The sequence below is a fragment of the Numida meleagris genome, chromosome 4 (assembly GCF_002078875.1).
Source record: "Numida meleagris isolate 19003 breed g44 Domestic line chromosome 4, NumMel1.0, whole genome shotgun sequence".
NCBI lineage: Eukaryota > Metazoa > Chordata > Aves > Galliformes > Numididae > Numida > Numida meleagris.
In genome coordinates this window covers 35,013,530-35,032,015 of record NC_034412.1, presented here as the reverse complement: position 1 = coordinate 35,032,015, position 18,486 = coordinate 35,013,530, and the positions used below count along the sequence as shown (strand labels likewise).

The following is an 18,486-nucleotide window of genomic DNA, read 5'->3' as shown; positions in this document are numbered from 1 at the left end:
TGGCCCCCAGTTCTGCTCCAGAGTGGTTGGTGGGTTTGGTTTCCCGGAGTCATATTTTTGCACTGAGCTATATGAAGGCATTCTGCTGCAACTAAGCTCTTCTTGCCTGATTCTTCATGTGTTACGCATGTAATGATAATATCACATATCATTGAATAACACACCATTAAAAAATCTGCTAGGGTAATGTCTGTGTAACAACACTGACAATTTCCTCACAAAAACATAAATCATGCTTGCGTGGCAGGCTACTTCCCATTTAAATCAACCAATCAAACCAAAAAAGCACCCTTTCTGGCATCCATACAACTGAATTTTCCTATTTTGTTTTTCTTGGGGCTGATTAACATTGGGCTGCCTGTAACCATCTGGTCACTGTAATTCGGTTTTCTGAATCTTTTCAAGGAAACTGAGCAGTCACTCTTTCAAGATTTTCCTGTTATGCCAAGATTCTGGTTATTCTCTCCGCTCCCCATCCACTCTTTTTGGATTCACGAGTGGTATTTTTCTGTTTGTTGGTTGGTTGGTTTGTTTGTATGTTCTTAGTAGATGCTTCTTAATCTCTCTTTTATGAGTCAATAATCTGGGAAACACATCCTCCTTCTCTTTCCAGACATAAACCTGAAATATTTATCAATCATTTATACATTTTCTGCCTTTTTTTCTAACAGTACTTCTTACTCTCCCAAATATACAGATGCTTCATTGCCCCTAGCCCTCCCAACCGTGGATTTTCCTTGCTGGCTTAGCTTCCCTTATGAAATCTCAACACTTTTTAATTAAAATGTTGATCGCCATCTACTTTCCTTTCCCAACATTAGTTTTACATGGTAATTTTTTCTTCTTAACTGCTGACTTCATTTCTCCAGGAGTTGGCTTCCAAGCAAAATTGTCCTTTTGCTTGGTGGTAGCCTTACCGCTTTTTGGCAGCCTGCTATATTTCCTTATACATTTTTCTATTTTATTCCCACATTTGTACATTTTCCTCCCAAACTCAATTTTGTCAACACTGGGGAAATCACCTTTTCGTGGGTTAAGGCTGTCAGCAGAAGACAGCTGAGATCAATGGCAGCTATGAACCTGAACTGGAAATGGGCAAATATTGCCAGCAGCGAGATATTTATACATCTCATTTCAGCCAAAGGGTATGGCATTTCTCGTGTCAGGTTTTAATAATGAGGTGGTCAGGGTAGGCAATGTATGTTAAAATCTCGTGAGATGTCCTTCTGGTACACCGAACGTACCCATGGAAACATAATTTTTTCCACTTGCTTGCACTGAGGCGGACAGGTGGTCTGGGTTCTAAAACCTCTGCACGATCGCTTAAATCAGAACTTTTGCCAAGACGACGAGTGTTTCTCCCTATAAGGGGTACAGTAACGCTCGGCAGACACCTGGGCAAAACCAGAGGCGGTGAGATTTTCGGTTTTGCCCACTGTCCTGCAGCAGTCGGGGAAGGGAAGAGCCCCGACGCCCGCGGCCGAGCGGGTAGCACGCAGACCCCCGCCTCCCTCGGGCACGCGCTCTGCCCTCGCTGACGTCCGTCGGCCGCGGCCGCCTCCTGCCGGCAGGTGCCGCTCCCGCGCCGCCGCGCTGCTCCCGCGGCCCCCGGCGCCCCGTACCCCGGGGAGCGCGGCCGCGCCGGGCGTCCGCAGGGGCCGGGCCCGGAGCGGGCGCGGCGCCGCGTGTGCGTGTGGAAATCCCCCCTCCCCCGCGCCTTCCCCGCCCGGCGGGCGGCCGGGCTGCCAGCGGCGGGGGAGGCAGCCGTGCGGGCAGGGCGAGCGAGGGGAGGGGGGCAGGAGGAAGCGAGCCGGGGGGGGCGGGGAGGACGGCGGGCGGGGACGGGGCCAGCCCGAGGAAATCAAACGGCCCCGACATGAATTAGGCGGCGGGCTGCAGAGGGGAGGGTCCCCCTCGCCCGCCCTTCCCGCACGGCGCCCGGCGGGAGCAGCGCCGCCCCGCACGGAGCCGGCGGTCGGGGCACACACGCACACGCGGCGCAGGCAGGCAGGCGGCGGGGGCGGGCCGGCCGGCCGGGGGGGGCCGGCAGATGAAGATGGCAATGTCTGTGATCCAAGCGTGCCGCAGCCTGGCTCTCTCAACATGGCTGCTGTCCTTTTGTTTCGTGCATCTGCTGTGCCTGGACTTCACCGTGGCCGAGAAGGAGGAGTGGTACACGGCCTTCGTCAACATCACTTACGCCGACCCGGCGGGCGGCAGCGCCGAGCTCCGCAGCGAGAAGAGCGAGTGCGGACGCTACGGCGACCAGTCGCCCAAGCAGGACGCCCGCGGGCAGGTGGCCCTCTCCGCCTCGCCCGCCGACCGCTACGCCTGCGACCCCGGCACCCGCTTCAACGCCCCGGCGCCGGGCAAGAGCTGGGTGGCCCTCATCCCGCGGGGCAACTGCTCCTACAAGGACAAGATCCGCCACGCCGCCGCCCAGAACGCCTCCGCCGTCGTCATTTACAACGTGGGCTCCAGCAACGCCAACGAGACCATCACCATGCCCTACGCAGGTGAGCTGCCCTGCCCCCTCCGCGTGGGCGCACCCCGAGGGCCGGGCCCTGCTTCTCCGCAGCGGCGTGTGCTCCGGTGGCAAAAAGTTTGGGAGATGCCGAGTTTGGGGTAGTTGGAGGAACGGCTGGACCTCGAGTCCGCTGGGGAGCACTGGCGTTTTCTTGTGGCCAGAGAGAGGATCCTCTATCGGGTGCCGTGTGGAAGCAGGTGTGATTGAGACCTTCCGGAGAGAAACAGGGTGTGCGTGGTGTACGCTTCTCAGGGGAACGCGGTGACCGCTGCCTTGTCTGTGATAATGTAGAAGCCGGGGGATCGGGCAGGAGTGGTGAGTGTCTGATTTGGTGGGAACGTGTGACGCTTTGTCCGTTTTTGACATCTGTGGGGGTCCACTCTCCAGGAGGACCCTCCGATGGGGCATCAGTTTGCAGTGCCAGCACATGGGTGCTTGGCTCCAAACACGCTCGTTGCCTAATGGAGCAGAAATCTCTTCGTCAGGAACAACGCAAACTCCTGGTTATTCCCACAGACAAACTCACTGTGTTTGTGACAACGTTTGATCTGAAAAAAATGAGTTTTTGAAACAGCTCAGCAGACTTCTATTTAGGGACAGTGTTTTCTGCCAGGAGTCACTGCTCTTTTATACCATCAGCTTGTTCTGTGGGGACTAAAATGCCACCTATTATGAAATCGGTGTGTTTTGCATCCAGTAACTAATCGTGCCCAGCTGTCTCATACCAGTTGAATCTTAGCAGAGTTGTGAGTAAATTGAAACATAGGCTGCAAAACAGGATATTATTCTAATGAGATTTTCAAGTCCCTCATTCAAGTAGCTAGCCCAGATGTGTTGAAAAACAATTTGTTGCCTTACAAGCGTTATGATAATGCCAGTGCAGAAGTGGTGCTTTTGGAACCCCTCTTGTGCCACCTCCTGAAGAGATTTGTTGGGCACATTCGTGCTTCTTTGATGGAGTCCGCAGAAGATTTTCATTCTTATTTTCCACTGGTTTTGTAAGACACCAAACTCCTAACCGCCTGATCTTCTTAAAACTGTGCTTTATAAACTGCATGTAGTTTAGTAGCTGTCCCGATTATACTCCTTGGTACTTGAAGTATGACAGATTATCTACTAAGCAGTATAACAGAGTAGGACCTTGGCATGCTTATGCACCCTTAAAGTTTATCTTAGGCTGTTTTGAAACTTAAGACATATCGCTTGTGCACGTCCACTAAGTTTCTCTCAAACTGCCAACATGTTGGATCAATTAATGGTTTGCCTGTTTTTAAAGCATGCACTAAGCTGTTTTTCCACACAAATGGTGTTTTATTAAGGAACAGTGGGAGAAAAAATGTCTAACCTTTTAAAATGGTAGAGCTTTTGTTTATTTTAGAGTCTGAAATGAAGTAAGCAAGGGATCTCTCTTACTGAAAGCGGCCTCTGCTTTCAAAAATCCAACCACTGTATCGCTTATCTTGGGGGCAGCTTATTTGATATCATATGACCGTTTGCAGCTTATTCTGAGAATCCTTTTTTGAGTGTGAATTGATACCCAGCAGTTGCACAGTTGTGGAGGCTGAAACGGGCATTGCAGAGTATGAACATATAAGCTGTATGCAATTATCTTTCTGACTTGCAGCCTTTCTTGTTTGCTTGGTCCTAGCCTAAGTGATAGCGCAAGATTCAAGGGAAGAATGAATCAGGTTCTTGGTTTCTGAGTAGAGCATCTGCAGTCCTCTGCCCACGCCAAATTCTGGAGTGGGAAGAAGAAAATTCCATCCTGGAAAATACTTGGTGGGGGGAGGGACATGGGGTGTGTGTGAAATACATTCTGAAAAGCAATTTAGAAGCCAAAAGAAATATGTAAATCTTTTTTTTCCTCTTTTGTCCTTCTGCAGACTTTTTTTTTTTTTTTTAAGGTTTATTACAAGCTTTAATAAACTCCTTCTATACAGAAAATGCTATGTCCTGTTGAAGAACAGCACGGCTCCTGCCCTCATGAAAGCACTGCTGGTCCTCCTGAGACAGCTGACTCTTTTCCCTCATGTACATCCTTTCTCTTTTGTATGTTTTGCCTTCTTTCTTTCACTGTCATTTTCTCTTTTTCTGATTCTGTTTTTCTCACTCCCACTCTTAATTCTTCCGATCTACTCCTGTGCTTCACTCCCTCTCTTGACCATGTTAACCTGTTACTATTCTGTATCTCCTACCTCCTACCAAAGGTTTACTTCACTGCTGTTTTCAGTTACGGTGACGCCTTGCTAAAATGGTACCTCCTGATCTGTAGGAAACTGCGGCAAGATACTTTTCAATCTGAACCCTTGTTGGTAGTTGTCCCTTCACCCCTAGCCCTTCCACCCCCTCAAATGGAAACTGAGGTGGTATTATTTGAAAGCCTGCTGTGCAAATCTTGAGATGCAGCTTTCCAGGATTTGTTCTGTGCACCAGATGGAACAAACCGAGTGTTCTATTGGAACCAGTTTATTCGCTGTGTTTAAAGCCTTTGCTTTCTTGGAGCCCCTTCTTAGGTCACTACTTGCGCATTCAGAAGAATGAGGGAAAGCTGTGACATCTGTGTTGCAGAGCTCTGTGATTCTCATGCTAGGGCACATTTATTTTCTGCATTATAATCTATACCTCTCATGAATCGGTATCTTTATTTTTATTGGCCTGACATATGGTACAGGAGCTGTGAGTCCAACTGTGCTTGCTTTTGACTAAGCAGGTTATAACCAGAGGAGGCACAAAAACATCTAGAATTTCTGCTTCAGGTGCTTTTAGTTTCTCCTGTATCAATTTCTCTAGTAACAGAGAGGTGATGTTCCTTTTCCTCCAGGAGAATAATCAATAATGTCATCCAGGGCTCTGACTGCCATTTTTTCTTACTTGCAACAAATTAGCTGTTACGTAGGTTTGAAAAGTCTCTAGCAGCTGTGTCTGCATTTAATAACTTGCCATTAACTGGAATTATTCTCACTACCTGTCTTAGCAGGTGTCCTTACGCATTCTCTGTGCTCTGCAGAGACAGCAAGGGGAAGTTTCCGAAGACAATTCAAGATGGGAACTTCCCTCTCTTCGGTTCTCATTTGCTTTTGAGGGATCCTAGCTTGACCACCCCTGACTTGGTGCTAGGGTGGGATGTTAGCTCTGTGACCAGTGCAGAATTCACATGTGGATAGAAGTCAAAGTCTGTATTAATCAATACCATATGTAACAATCAGTTTGAATTCTGGAGTGCATCCGAGTATCTCGCTAAATTGATATGGTTATTATTTGAAGTAAATTGTATCCTAAGTACTTGGCACCACAAGCAGATGCAAGTCAGGCAGTTCTGTGTTCTCACTATTCTGCTTTTTTTAGTTGTGTGCTGCATGTATGGCAGCCTGTTTTCAATGAAAGCCAGATGCCTCACTGTTTTATTAATGGCATGTACATACTGGCAGCAACTGGCAGCCATATCTTTGAGGCATCAATCTCCTGTGTGGTCTGAGATGATTCTGACTTCCTCCCTTCCTCCTTGGGCCTGAAGTCCAGCATGTGTGCACCAGATGGCATGAGGAAGGCACCACTATCCCACTGCAAAACCAGGTGGATCCCTGCACATGTAGCTGTTCTTGATCTGTGCCCATTCACTTCAGTAACAGTTTCCTTGCTTGTACTCAGAGTTCTGTTCCCTGGTCAATTAGTAGTCTTGCTTTTTACATATTTTGGGATGTGTTGTTAGTACTTTTGGGTTGCGACTCCTCTATATGACTTGTACTGATGTGCAAATTAAACACTGAAGTTGAAGATTTCTCTTTACAGATTTTATTCAATATTGTGAGTTCCTCATTTGTTCCTTTCCTAAAACAATTGTTTTCTAAACTTTTGTTGTGTTCTAATAAGAAAAATATGCTGATAGTATTCACAATGAATTCAGTTATGGATAAGTATGAATAAGGGTTAGAGATTTGATGCTTCCAGGCCCTGCCGTAATCTTCTTCTGCTCAGGCACCCAGGATTTATCTCCAGTAGAACTGACTTAGTGGAAGAGGGAGATACATCTCAGAAGTGTACTGATGTCTATCAATCCTGAAATCAGGGCATGGCTGAGGTGTGCTGCCAGCCATAGGAATGAAGAGGAGCACCTGGATCTATCATGTAAGCCTGGCTTTCAACAGTTCCTGTAAATCTGGTTCTTGATCCTTACCAGAATCAGAGATTTATAACAGTGACTAGACCCAGTAGTAGTGCTGACAAGCTGTCCCACTGAGTTTTGCTAGCAAGACACACTTCTACCTGCTAGTTCTGCTGTGGTTCAGAGCTGGACCAGTGCTGTACTAGGAGGTGCTCTTGACTCTCTTGAGGGTAGAGAGGCCTTACAAAGAGATGCTGACAAATTAGAGGGCTCGGAAATCCCCAAGCACATGAAATTTAACAAGAGCAAGTGCTGGATTCAGCACCTGGAACGGACAGATGGGAGGACGAGAGACTCGAGCAGTCCCTTGGAAAGGGATTTTGGAGCTCTGGGAGTTGGCAAGTTGGAACATGAGTCAGCAGTGTGCCCTGGCAGCCAAAAGGGCCAGCCATAGCTTGGGGTATGTCAGGCCCAGTGCTGCTAGCCACTTGAGGAAAGGAGCTGTCTTGCCCTTCTCTGTACTGGTGTGTCCTCACCTTGAGTACTGTGTGCAGGTTTGGGCACCATCATATAAGGACATAAACCTGCTAGAGGGCTATGAAGATGGTGAAGGATCTAACAAGCAAAGGATGTGAGGAGTGGCTCAGGTCCCTTGGTTTGTTTTAGCCCAGAGAAGAAAAGACTGAGGGGAGGCCTCATGGTGGGCTACATCATCCTCACAAGGAGAGAGGAGGGGCAGGTGCTGACTTCTCTGATGGCAACAACAGGATCTGAGGGAATGGCATCGAGCTGTGTCAGCAGAGGGTCAGGCTGGGAATTAGAAAAAGGTTCTTCACCAAAGAGTGGTCAAACACTGGAACAGGCTCCCCGGGGCATTGCTTAGCCCCAGGCTGCTGTAGTTCAAGGCACACTTGGACAATTACTCAGAAAAATGGGTTGACTTTTGGGTGATTCTGCATAGAGCCAGGAGATGGGCTTGATGATCCTTGTGGGTCCCTTCCAACTTAGAGTATTCTGTTATTGTATGGACTTCTGTATTGCAGATTCTTCAGATGTGCCAAGTGGTGAGGGGCTTTGTGGTTAGTTTGAAGTTCCAAAGGACAAATTTGAGGGGACTGGACAGAGCCTAGAGCAATGAAATAATCTTAGTGTCTGTTACTACATGTGTTGAATCTTGCACCTTCTTCAAACCTTACTGCTGGCTTGTATATCTCCTTCAGAGCCTGTTGCAGATGGTGAAAAGACAGAAAGTCTGAGTCTGAGCTTTGGTCACATAAGAGAGACCCTTCTCTACAAAGTGTTGAAGTATTTATTCATTGAAGACTGTGTTGATCCTACAAACTTAATGATCGCCAAAGCAGTTAGATCTCTGCATGCCCTTTAGTTATCTGCGGCATTTGTTCACAGTGATTTTCATACAATTGCTGTCTTCAGCTCTCTGCAGCGAGGAGACATGGCAGGAAGCAAATCTTCCTTAGGAATGAATTTATATCAGCACTGATTATAATCACTTGTGTTAATCTGGAGCATCTCCTTTTGGTCTATTGTCCTTGGTTTTGATCTTGATCAAGTGATGATTTGTCATGTTCATTAGGTATTTTGACTTTAAAATGGCACACATTAAGTTGGGTTATTAGGATGCTGTGGCAGTCTGTGGCTAGTGTATTACCTCCACTGAAGCTTGCTAATTCATGCCAATACACTTCTGTGCTGTCACCCTCCATGATACCTCCCGGGGCACATGGCCACTTGAAGAAAAAGAGGAGAGAAACCTACAGTTAGTTCGGTGTTATCTCTTTAAGCATGTCTTTTCCCGCTTAGAGAAGTAAAAATTTCTAACCTTCTCATGTAAGCAAGGAACTGAAAGAACCCATTATTTTGCCACAGTTAATTGGTGGAACTCATAGTGCATTGTCATGTGAGATCGCTGAGTTTCAAGTGACCTCTGTCATCTTGCACCACAAGTCAGGCTGATGAAGAGTCAGATCTTCATGAAGGGGTTGCCCAATGATATCTCTGCTTCCCAATAACTCCTCCATAGCAAGCCTGCACAGAAACAGCATTCATTTCAAGACAAGCCCCACTTCTGCCCTTTCAATTGCACTTGAGTACTAGTCACTTGATGACTTCTTTGAAAAAGTGAGAAAACAATACAATCATTGACTCACAGAAATCAGATATGGAACAGTTTGAGTAGTCCATGTAATCTGTCACATTACTGACGCAGGACTGCTTCCTGCAGTATTGCCTTCTACTACTGCCACAGTGCTTTTTGCTTATCATGTTGCTAAAGAAGCCTTGGAATGCATCGGAATCAAATGCAGCTTATGTGAGCGGTTGTATAGTGCTGAGACGAGAAGTAAAATGTAGGAGGATGTTAAATAGCAATACTGTATTTTGCAATAATATTCTCATTGCTGATATGCCTTTGTGGAAGTTGGGACATAACAGCTATAGGGTAAGGTTTAGAGCCAACTGTAACCATTATCCAGCACTGCTTCAGGGAAGTACATGGCAATTGTATGAAGAAAGAGGAGATATTTTGTAGCTGGTTGTGTCCAGGCAGGCTTACTCTGCTGTGTCTTGATTGCACAGTGGGATGCAACTTTAGAACTTCACTAGTACCCAATTATCTCCTCATTTCATAGAACCATAGAATCATTTGAGTTGGAAGAGACCCTTAATGGTCGTCTAGTCCAACTCCCCCGCAGTGAAGAGGGGCACCTACAGCTACATCAGGTTGCCCATAGCTGTCTCTGAGGACAGGGCATCCACCACCCGTCTGGGCAGCCCGTTCCACTGCTTCACTATGCCTATTGTAAAAAAACCTTTTCTCTTACATCTAATCTGAATCTCCCCTGTTTTAGTTTGAAACCATTTCCCCTTGTTCTATCACAACAAACCCTGCCAAAGAGTCTGTCCCCTTCTTTCTTGCAGTCTCCCCTTAGATACTGACAGGCCACTCTCAGGTCACCTCGTGGCCTTCTCTTCTCCAGGCTGCACAGACCCAGCTCTCTCAGCCTGTCCTTGTAGGAGACATGTTTCATCCCGTGGATCATTTTTGTGGCCCTCCTGTGGACACACTCCAACACGTTCATATCTCTCCTGTACTGAAAGGTCAAAAATCACTGACTTAGGTGAACTTACCATCCTGGTAGAAATAATGGCTTTCAGTTCAAAAATGGATATGTGGAAACACCTCTTCTTACACCAGTTCTAGTACATTGAGAAAGGTTGTGAAGATTAGTTTGCCTGTGAAACAGTAACACTGTGCAGCTGTGTATTTATTTATTTATTTACAAGAGAAGCTTGATAAGGGCATTATTTGTATTTTGGCTCCCCTTCAGTAAATCATTTGGGATGAACCTTAGAAAACTGAACTGAGGAGAGCTGAAGGAGAGGGTGAAAAGACTAGCCTGTTAGTTTAACTCCTGTTTTACATGGAAAATGAAAAGCTAGCAGCTTTGCTACTTAAAGATAAAATAGCTTTTTCAAGTAATTGTTCCTTTTCCTTCTCAAGAGTGACTAACAAATAACATCAATAAAATGAAGTGCTTGTTCATTTACTTTTGACAGTATAATCATAGTGATATTCAGTTGAACTGCTAGACATAAGAGTCTCAGAGTTTTGATCTCAAATTTGATGCTTAGCTGTGTTTGTGTATGTAGTATTCCCTGTTGTAAGTTGGGAAGGCAACCCGTTTGTTTTGACTTACTAAAAAAAAAAAGTATTTTCATCTTGAGATGAAATTGAAGGAAAAATGTTTGTCTTTTTAGTTCCCAAATCAGAGAAATTTAACTTCCAACCATGTAACTCCATAGAGTCATGGTTTGATTATATCTTGTATGCTTCTTAAACATGGATAGAAGGATTGCAACTGCACAGGAATGCAGTTCCTGCAAGAAAATGCAGAATAAGATTAGTTGGTGAGCACTCCACTGTGTTACACATTTAATGAGATGTAGCTTTTAAAAAGGCATTTATAATCAATTGTATCTTGAAGCCTTTATCATGTGAGAGGACCCCTGGCCCCGGGTAGCATGTCAGTTTGCAATCTGAGACCATATAGTAAGTGAATTCAGGCTGAGGGATGAGCTAAGAGACAACACTGCTTAGCATGGCAGGCAGTGGTACCAGTGCTCCATAACAGAGCAGTTCTCTGTATCCTTTTCTACCAAATCACCTCCTTGCTACTGATATATTTGTCTGAGAACCATCATCTTTTGTCCCTGAGCAATTGCTTAATGGTATAAGATACTATTTTTCCTCATAATTTGTTTCATAGCTTTGGTCTTCCTCTCTTTTAATATGCTCACTGATTTGCCTTTTACTGTTCATATCTCTCCTAAAAAAGCACCTCATTTTTTTTTTGCAAGTCATTATAATAATATCTCATCAGTTAATGCTGTATTTTAAAGGGAATTAGGTATCGCATCAATCTGCAGCTTCCGTCTTTTATAACTCACACATCATTAAACCGTGCTCTTCTATTTACTGCTTGATCTTTCAGCCCTAGTCAAAATATGCATTTCCAGCACAGTGACTGCTATGTTGTATTCTGTGTGTTTGGCGTTACACAGCAGCACTGAGACTGGGCTCAAGAGCCTAGCAGATGGGTTCATCTTCAGTTAACATACACGTCTCACCTCGAGATTACTGTAAAATATATAGACATCAGTTTAATAAGTGTTGTGGTGTTGTGGGTTGCAGCACAATAAGATTTATGGGTTTATGCTTTCTTTTAAATTGGTATGTGAAGCTCTTCAGCTTCTGCACCTAGTTGTTACTGTCATACTAGCAGAGTGATTCCAGAGCCTCATGATCAAAGCTCTGTGTCTAACAAGCCTCGCTATAGAAGATGCAGTGGCTTTTCCATTTATACAAGAGTTCTGTATCAGTATCAGATAAAGATCTCTATGGTTTTACATCCTGCAAAGCTGGCTAAAATGTTAAGTGTTCCCTTTCAGTCTTTTCTGTTAAAAGATGGAAATGTATTTCTGCTTTTCCTTTGGCCTTTCAGCAATCTCTGTCTTAGAGAACGCTAAATCTTCACCCATGTTTCTGAGGCATGTATGTGTTTGTACTCAAAATAAATAAATAAATGAATAAAAAATCTTTGAAACAGAACTGTCTGAGGCTGTAGTCTCATTCATGATTGCTTCTTACACTTGTACGGGATGTGCTTTCCCCTCTTGTGCCTTTTTAAGCTCTTATAATGCATTTCCCATCTCCTAATTTTACCTGCCAGTATCATGTTCGTTGTGTGAGGCAGCTTTTGCAAGATTGTGTAATCTCTGTGCCAGGTCTCTTATCGCTCTTTGTGTGTCCATGTATTTGAAGCACCATCTGGCTGTCCCTGAAATCTGTACCTTTACTAAATACTATTTCAAGACTCTTCACTCTGGAATTTGAGGAGCTGAGTAAAATCTCTTATGTCTACATACAATATTGCCTTTGAAGTCTTTCTCACTTCCCTTATTTTTCCTTCAATCCTCTTCATTTTCTACTTTTTTTTTTGATGATTTCTTTAATTTTCCCAGGTCCAATGAATCTTTTCCTTTGTCTACTCACTTATTTTTCCTTCTTTTTCTTCTTCCTTTACATTTTTTTTTAATTTATTTTTTTACCTTACCTTTTTACCTTCCCCCCCCCCCCCCCAGTTGACAGAAATAGCCAAAGCTGTAAAGGAAATCAGAGGAGGATTATGTGCTTTCAGTTGCTTCTGCTTTGCAGCTGGCTCTGGATTTAAAGTGTGATGCAGACTGCTGTCTGCTGCTCAGGGTCAGCTGGAGGAGTGGGACACCAGCAGTCAGAAGTGTGGCAGTGCTGTTTATCAATGGAAGGCTGCCAAGAAGACAGCACGTTTGCCATGCATGGAATGGCTTTGTGCTGAACACTAAGTCTTTTTCGTGAACTCTTACAATTCTGAATTATGGTCCCTTCCACATAAGAAGCAGCTCCTGCTCTTTCTTGTTTTTTTCAGAGAATATTGAGTTTCTCCTGTTGGGCGCTAGAAAAACTGACAAGGATTTTTTGTTCCATCAAAATGATTTTACTTTAGGAGTTGAATGGACTTTTTAACAAAAAATGTTTTGGAAAATCTTTGCTCTCATGAAAAGATCTTAAAATTCTAAGTTTAAAGAAAGATTTCATTTTACTAAACACATAATTTCTTAGGATTTCAGGTTCGGAAAGCTGAAACCCAAGCCAGTTGGGTTTGGATACATTACATTTTAATCAGCTTCAAAAGCTGTAGACACTAGTTCCTACCCGGAGCACAGACCTCACTTCTTCCCTACTCAAATATTACACTTCTTTGAGAATCAATACATGCATTTTATTGGAAGAAGTATTTGAAGAAATTGAACTCAATTTTGCAAAGATGAATTTCTCTTCCACGTGCCAGAATGCCAACAGCTTGGTCTTCCCACAGAGCAGTCCGTAAGCTATAATAGCTTTGACCCTTTCTCTCTCTGTTTATATCCTTACCCGCAGGCTAGTTGCAATTTTAACACTGTGTCTAGATACACACGGGAGTTGTACTTGATACAAGGTAGAGCATGTCTACTTCGACAAAAACATCACAAGGATCAGTAGCTGTCAATGAAAGTTAGGCAATTTCAGGCTTGTGGTTAAGATGCAACTTCTTAAGTGGTTATCCAGACAACCAAGTTTTGTTTGTTTGTTTTAAAAAGACTTGATGTTATTTGAATGGCTGTTAAGTCATATACTGAAAACGTTTGCCCATCCAGTGGGAAATTGAGGCAGTACGTGTATAAGAAAGGTTAGAGAAGGTGATCGGGGTAATTCTCTCAGCTTTAGTGACTGTACCTGTCTGGAACTACCACCCAACACTTTTCCATGCATGAGAGTGTCGTGGCAAATGCTCTGCAAAATTCTGCATGGGCAGAGATAAACGCTACGGCCTGAAGGACCTGTTCTTGAAGACAAGTTCTATGTTGAGCATGTCATTTATCACCAGGAAATAAATGGGTGGTACTGATGAACCAGTGTCAGCTTGCTACTTCTTTGTGATTGTTACTTATAGAAGAAGCAGCTGCAAGAAAAGACACTTGGAAGAAAAATATATTCTGAGCCGCTTCTATTTTTCATGTCTGGATACCCAACAAATGCAGAGAACTGCCTATAAGCCTCGACAAAATAAGCATTTGCCAGAGCATCTATGGAAGATGCCGTGTCACGTGGCAAAATAAGTTGAAAGCCTTTCTCCTCCAAAACTTCTGTTTAAATGCTGAATGTCAGCACAAGGGAATATTGTAATTAAATGCAATCAAGAGTGAGCTGGAGAAAGCTAGCAAACAACTTAAGTGCCTGGGAAAGAAAAGAGCTACACCAAAGGCAGGCAGGATCCCCCAGTGCATATTGATTCTTCCGGGAACTCACGTATCATTATCACTCCCCTGTCCTGTTAACCCTGCTTAAGAAAGCTTAAGAAACTACATGAGAAAATAATTTTGTTTCTGTTTTCTTTTTCTGTAGAGACATTATCTTTCCTTTACTCATGTATGTCCTAGACAACCTTTTTGTTGGACTTTTCTTAGGGGAAAAGAAATGTGACTGTATAATTATTTTTTTTTCTGAATTTATAATTTCTAATGGATGGTAGTTCAAGGAAATGTTTGGTAACAGAGAACTGATATTATCTAGTTTAAGTATGCATGACCTTTCTGTTCTTTCCCCAGTAATTAAGGGTTTCATTCCCATTAGCTGATTTGTGTAGCTATCTTTCTGCTCTTAGGCTTACAAAAAACCAGGAAGCAAGCACTGAATTTTTAGAATAGTTTTTTTAATTATTATTATTTCTTAATTGACATGTAGAATCTTTGTTCTCAAGCAGTACTGCGCTGAGTCAGCACATTGGCTGCTGTTGGTCTTTTCTGATCACTTTATTTTATGTCCATAGTCCAGAAATATTTTTTAAAGGTCAATTCAAAGATCACCACTAGTTTTATCACAAAGCTGTTGGCTGTGGCATTGACTAGCCAGCTTTATATTTGGATTAGTCTGCAGACCAGGAGCTACGGCACGTATGTGAAAACATAGACTTTGGTAGTAACGTTAGCAGGGGGGAAGGTGTAACTATGTCTCGCTCTGTACGCAGATCAATATGACAACTTCTAGAATCTCTTATTCGCAAGTTTTATTGATACTTGAAAGTCGCTTCTCACTTTAAGATGGCAATTTTGCTGTCATGCCTACATTACAATAAAGTAATTTGGAGAGTGCTACATGTTCCAGTTGAGGACAAGGTTTACATAAATGCTCGTCACTAAGTTTGCATTTAGTTCTCGCTAAGAACAGGCTGGAAGTTGAGCACCTTGAATAAGCATGGCTGAAAGTGGTTTAATGGGAAAATGTTGTCTATGAAAGAGGAATAAATGCCTGATGTAGCCTGGAGATTTAATACTAAGAACGTTACCATGGTAATCTCGTGGGATCTTAGGGCCTCCTGTAACACTGTGCACTGTGTATTGTCAACATCCTTACAACAGCAAAATGGTTTTATTTAGAATATGTATGTGGGGTGCTCCAAAAGTAACACCTCATATTTTATTGTCTTGGTCCATGATGTCTGATGTGAAAGTGTATATGAAGCAAAAGTGTGTACCTGAATTCCTGCGTGTGGAAAAAATGGCACCCACTGACATTCACTGATACTTGCTGAATGTTGATGGAGACCAAACAGTGGATGCGAGCACAGTGAGGTGGTGGGTAGTGCATTTCAGCAGTGGCAACAGCAACAGCAGGTCACCTACACTGGTGCAGATTTTTATGAGCGTGGTATGCAGGCTCTTGTACGTTGCTGGTGAAAATGCATAGCTAATGGTGATGACTGTGTTGAAAAATAGTGTTTTGTAGCTGAGAATTTGCTCTATTGAAGTGTGTTGTGCTTTCTGTATCTGATGGATGTAGTTTCAATGGAAATAAATGGGAGGCATTACTTTCGGAGCAACCTATGTATATGAAATACATATAAAGCAAGTGCTTTATAAACACCTAATGAAATAGAAGTTATAATTATTTTACATGTCTCCATGTTAATTGGCTGTTGTTCTCCAGGCTATCAGATGTGTCTGCATCACCATGTGAAGCAAAGATGGCTCGCAGATTTCAGTGATGCACTTCCCTTCTGACTGAGGAAGAGCTGACCACCTGAATGCTTTAAAACCCAGACTCTGGCTCCTCTTACATGTATTATATTTGCTGTCTATAACCAGTGCATGTAGTTGTGAGAAGTGTGGACAGCTTGTTAGTTATTTGCAGATGACTTAGAGATGGATATCAACCAATCAGTTGTACTGGCTAACCAGAAAGAGAAGTTCGTTTAGTTTAGAATAGCCCCACAGTATTACTTGCTAATTGGGGAGTTCCTAATTTGGAAATACATGCATATCGGAGGCTTTTCAGATGCACTGCAGCTCCATATCTTAAACTCATTCCAGTTAGTCAATAGTACTGTAATGTTTTGCAGATTTGTTTCCAGTACATACAATTTTTCATTTTCCCTTGTGGCCTTATCAGTTTGTCAGCTTTATTTTGTTTTGAGAAACTCAGGACAGGTTTCCTCATGTTCCAGATGGTATGTACCAGTTTTGAACAGCTCTTGCAGCCGCTCAGACAGCTGATTGGGGTATGTTGAGGGGATGGGAAACATTAACTGAGGAAAACCAAAATGTGCAATTATTGGATATTCTTCCATGAGGTATTCTTAACAAGTTAATTGTCATATTTAGTTACAGAGATCTGTCTGGAAATAATTAAATACTTAATTCTTAATAATCTTTAAGTAAGTGAGGGTGCTCCAAGACAACCATGTTAATGTCACAGTAAGACTTGCCAGACAGTCATGTATAGTGTGCAAATATTAATGCCTGAGGTAACTCATTAGTGTCTCCCATGCTCTGAAAATCTGCATTCATCACCAGAAGCCTCAAAGATCCTCCATTACCTCAGTGCACACAGACATCAGTGGGATTGGAGGTGATTTTATCTGTCTGCAGCTTCTGTGCTTTTCATTGGCCTAGGCCTTGGTTTAACTTCTTATGCGTCTCCTTATCTAATACAACAGAATTGGAATCCATCCATCAAAGAATTATTGTAGGCTTGGTTAATTTGAAAATAAGCTTGATGCTCATACTCTTATCCAACAGTCATACCCACCTGGTGGCAGAGGAATATTTTTCAGGATCTGAGAGTGTGTTAGTTAGTCAAGTATACAATATTCAGTTGGCTGCAAAAAAAAAAAATCCATCTTTAATAATGGTAATGTCCCTATCACTAAAAGGAATAATATACACAGCATTTAAGCATACTCAGACCATAGCAATGAAGAGATGGTTTGTCTGTTGTTTTTTTGGCAGAAAGATGTTACACTGTGCAGAGCCGGTGTTACGGATACTGCAAGAATGTATGAAGTTCATAACTTTTTCTTTCTTTACTTTGAAGATGCACACAGGGAGCTTAGCTGGAAAATAGTTGCAGGAAGATTGCAGGGAAAAAAAATCTCCAACACCAATGTGATGGTCTCTGTAGATTTTAGTTGGGGTAGTGGGATTAGACTGGGCTTTAAACTGAATTTTCACAGGCCATATTTTCTGTATTCAAACTGCTTTGAGGCCAGCTCATGTGTAGATTTCTCAACTTGTAGGTTTCTGCTATCACTTCAAAAGTCTCCAGAGTCCTCATTCCACCTTATTACTTTTTTTTTTAATGCTGTGAAGAGAAAATCAATAGCCATCCTGTAAAATTCCAACCCCTATCCTTTTGAAAAAGTTGCCTTATGTTTGCTGATATACAGCAATGCACTTACTTATGCCATTAATTTGTAACCTCTACTTCTGAAATCCCAACTCTGCTGAAGTCAGTGCCAAATCTTGCTAAGGATTTCATTGCTAAGCAGTTAAAGCAAGGAAATAAATACCTGAACTTACTGTACATCTTCTGCTGCTCCCGTAGTATCTAACACATTGTTGCCAAGCATGGAAAGGCTCCTATTCATCACAACCCAACTTAAATAATGTCAGTCTTTCAGCAGCAGTCTGAGTTAGGTATAGGTATTCTGCGTGTCATATGAACTGCACGTATCAATCAGATTCAAGTAACCAACAAACAATACTGGGGCTTCATAAAGGTTGCTTTGTAATTGAGTGAAATTGTGGACCAGCCTGTGAGTGCCTTGAAGCTCTAAGTATTAACTTGCGTGAGTTCTCCAGCTCATTTAATAAAAGATCAGCCTAGCCTCAAGAGATGATATAAATGTTCTAGCCATTGCTACAATTTTTTTAAATTTTTGATACAGGTAGAAGTTAATTTTCTTACTTTCTGAAGTGCTTGAGAATATCTTGCATCTATTTCTGATAGCGGGTTTCAAAAATTTTTCTGAAACCTACCGACAGCTGAAATGGAGTTGTCACAAGGCTTAACGACTTTTGCATGAAATTAAAGGAATCAAGGGAGGATGTATATGTGTGTATGTTACAGTTGTGTTGCAGAAGGAGGCTGAGAGTCTTGGTTTGCAAGATTCAGGTGCCTGCTAGTTATCTCCAAGAGAAGGGATCAGCTGACCTCACAACATCTGCAGGAGATGTTACTGCCTGCCAAAAGTCATAGTTCAAATTAAAGCTTCTGAGTCTCAAGCAGGTACTAGCTGGACGCACGGCAAAAAGATCTATTCTATATTTGGAGGGTAAGTATCTAGTTTTCACACCTTTCTTCACTAACTGGTATTCTCAGAAGGGATGGCAATGGTGACAGCCTTGTCATGGGAGGAATGCTTCAGTTATTGTTGGCTTGTTAGGAGAGTGCTCAAATGTAGTGTTTGCAGTCTCCAAGGAA

The 18,486-nt window shown here is 43.1% G+C and overlaps 1 protein-coding gene across 2 annotated transcripts in view; it reads left to right on the top strand.

Annotated features, from left to right (window-relative positions):
* The window catches only part of RNF150 (ring finger protein 150), a 119,142-nt gene continuing 102,488 nt past the window's right edge, over nt 1,833–18,486 (top strand). For both annotated transcript variants that reach the window (XR_002438174.1, XM_021395412.1), the window contains exon 1: nt 1,833–2,516. Coding sequence is in view for 1 of the 2 variants with exons in the window: in XM_021395412.1 (XP_021251087.1) it covers nt 2,051–2,516 (466 nt within the window). In the remaining variant the exon portion in view is untranslated. The remainder of the gene's footprint in view (nt 2,517–18,486) is intronic.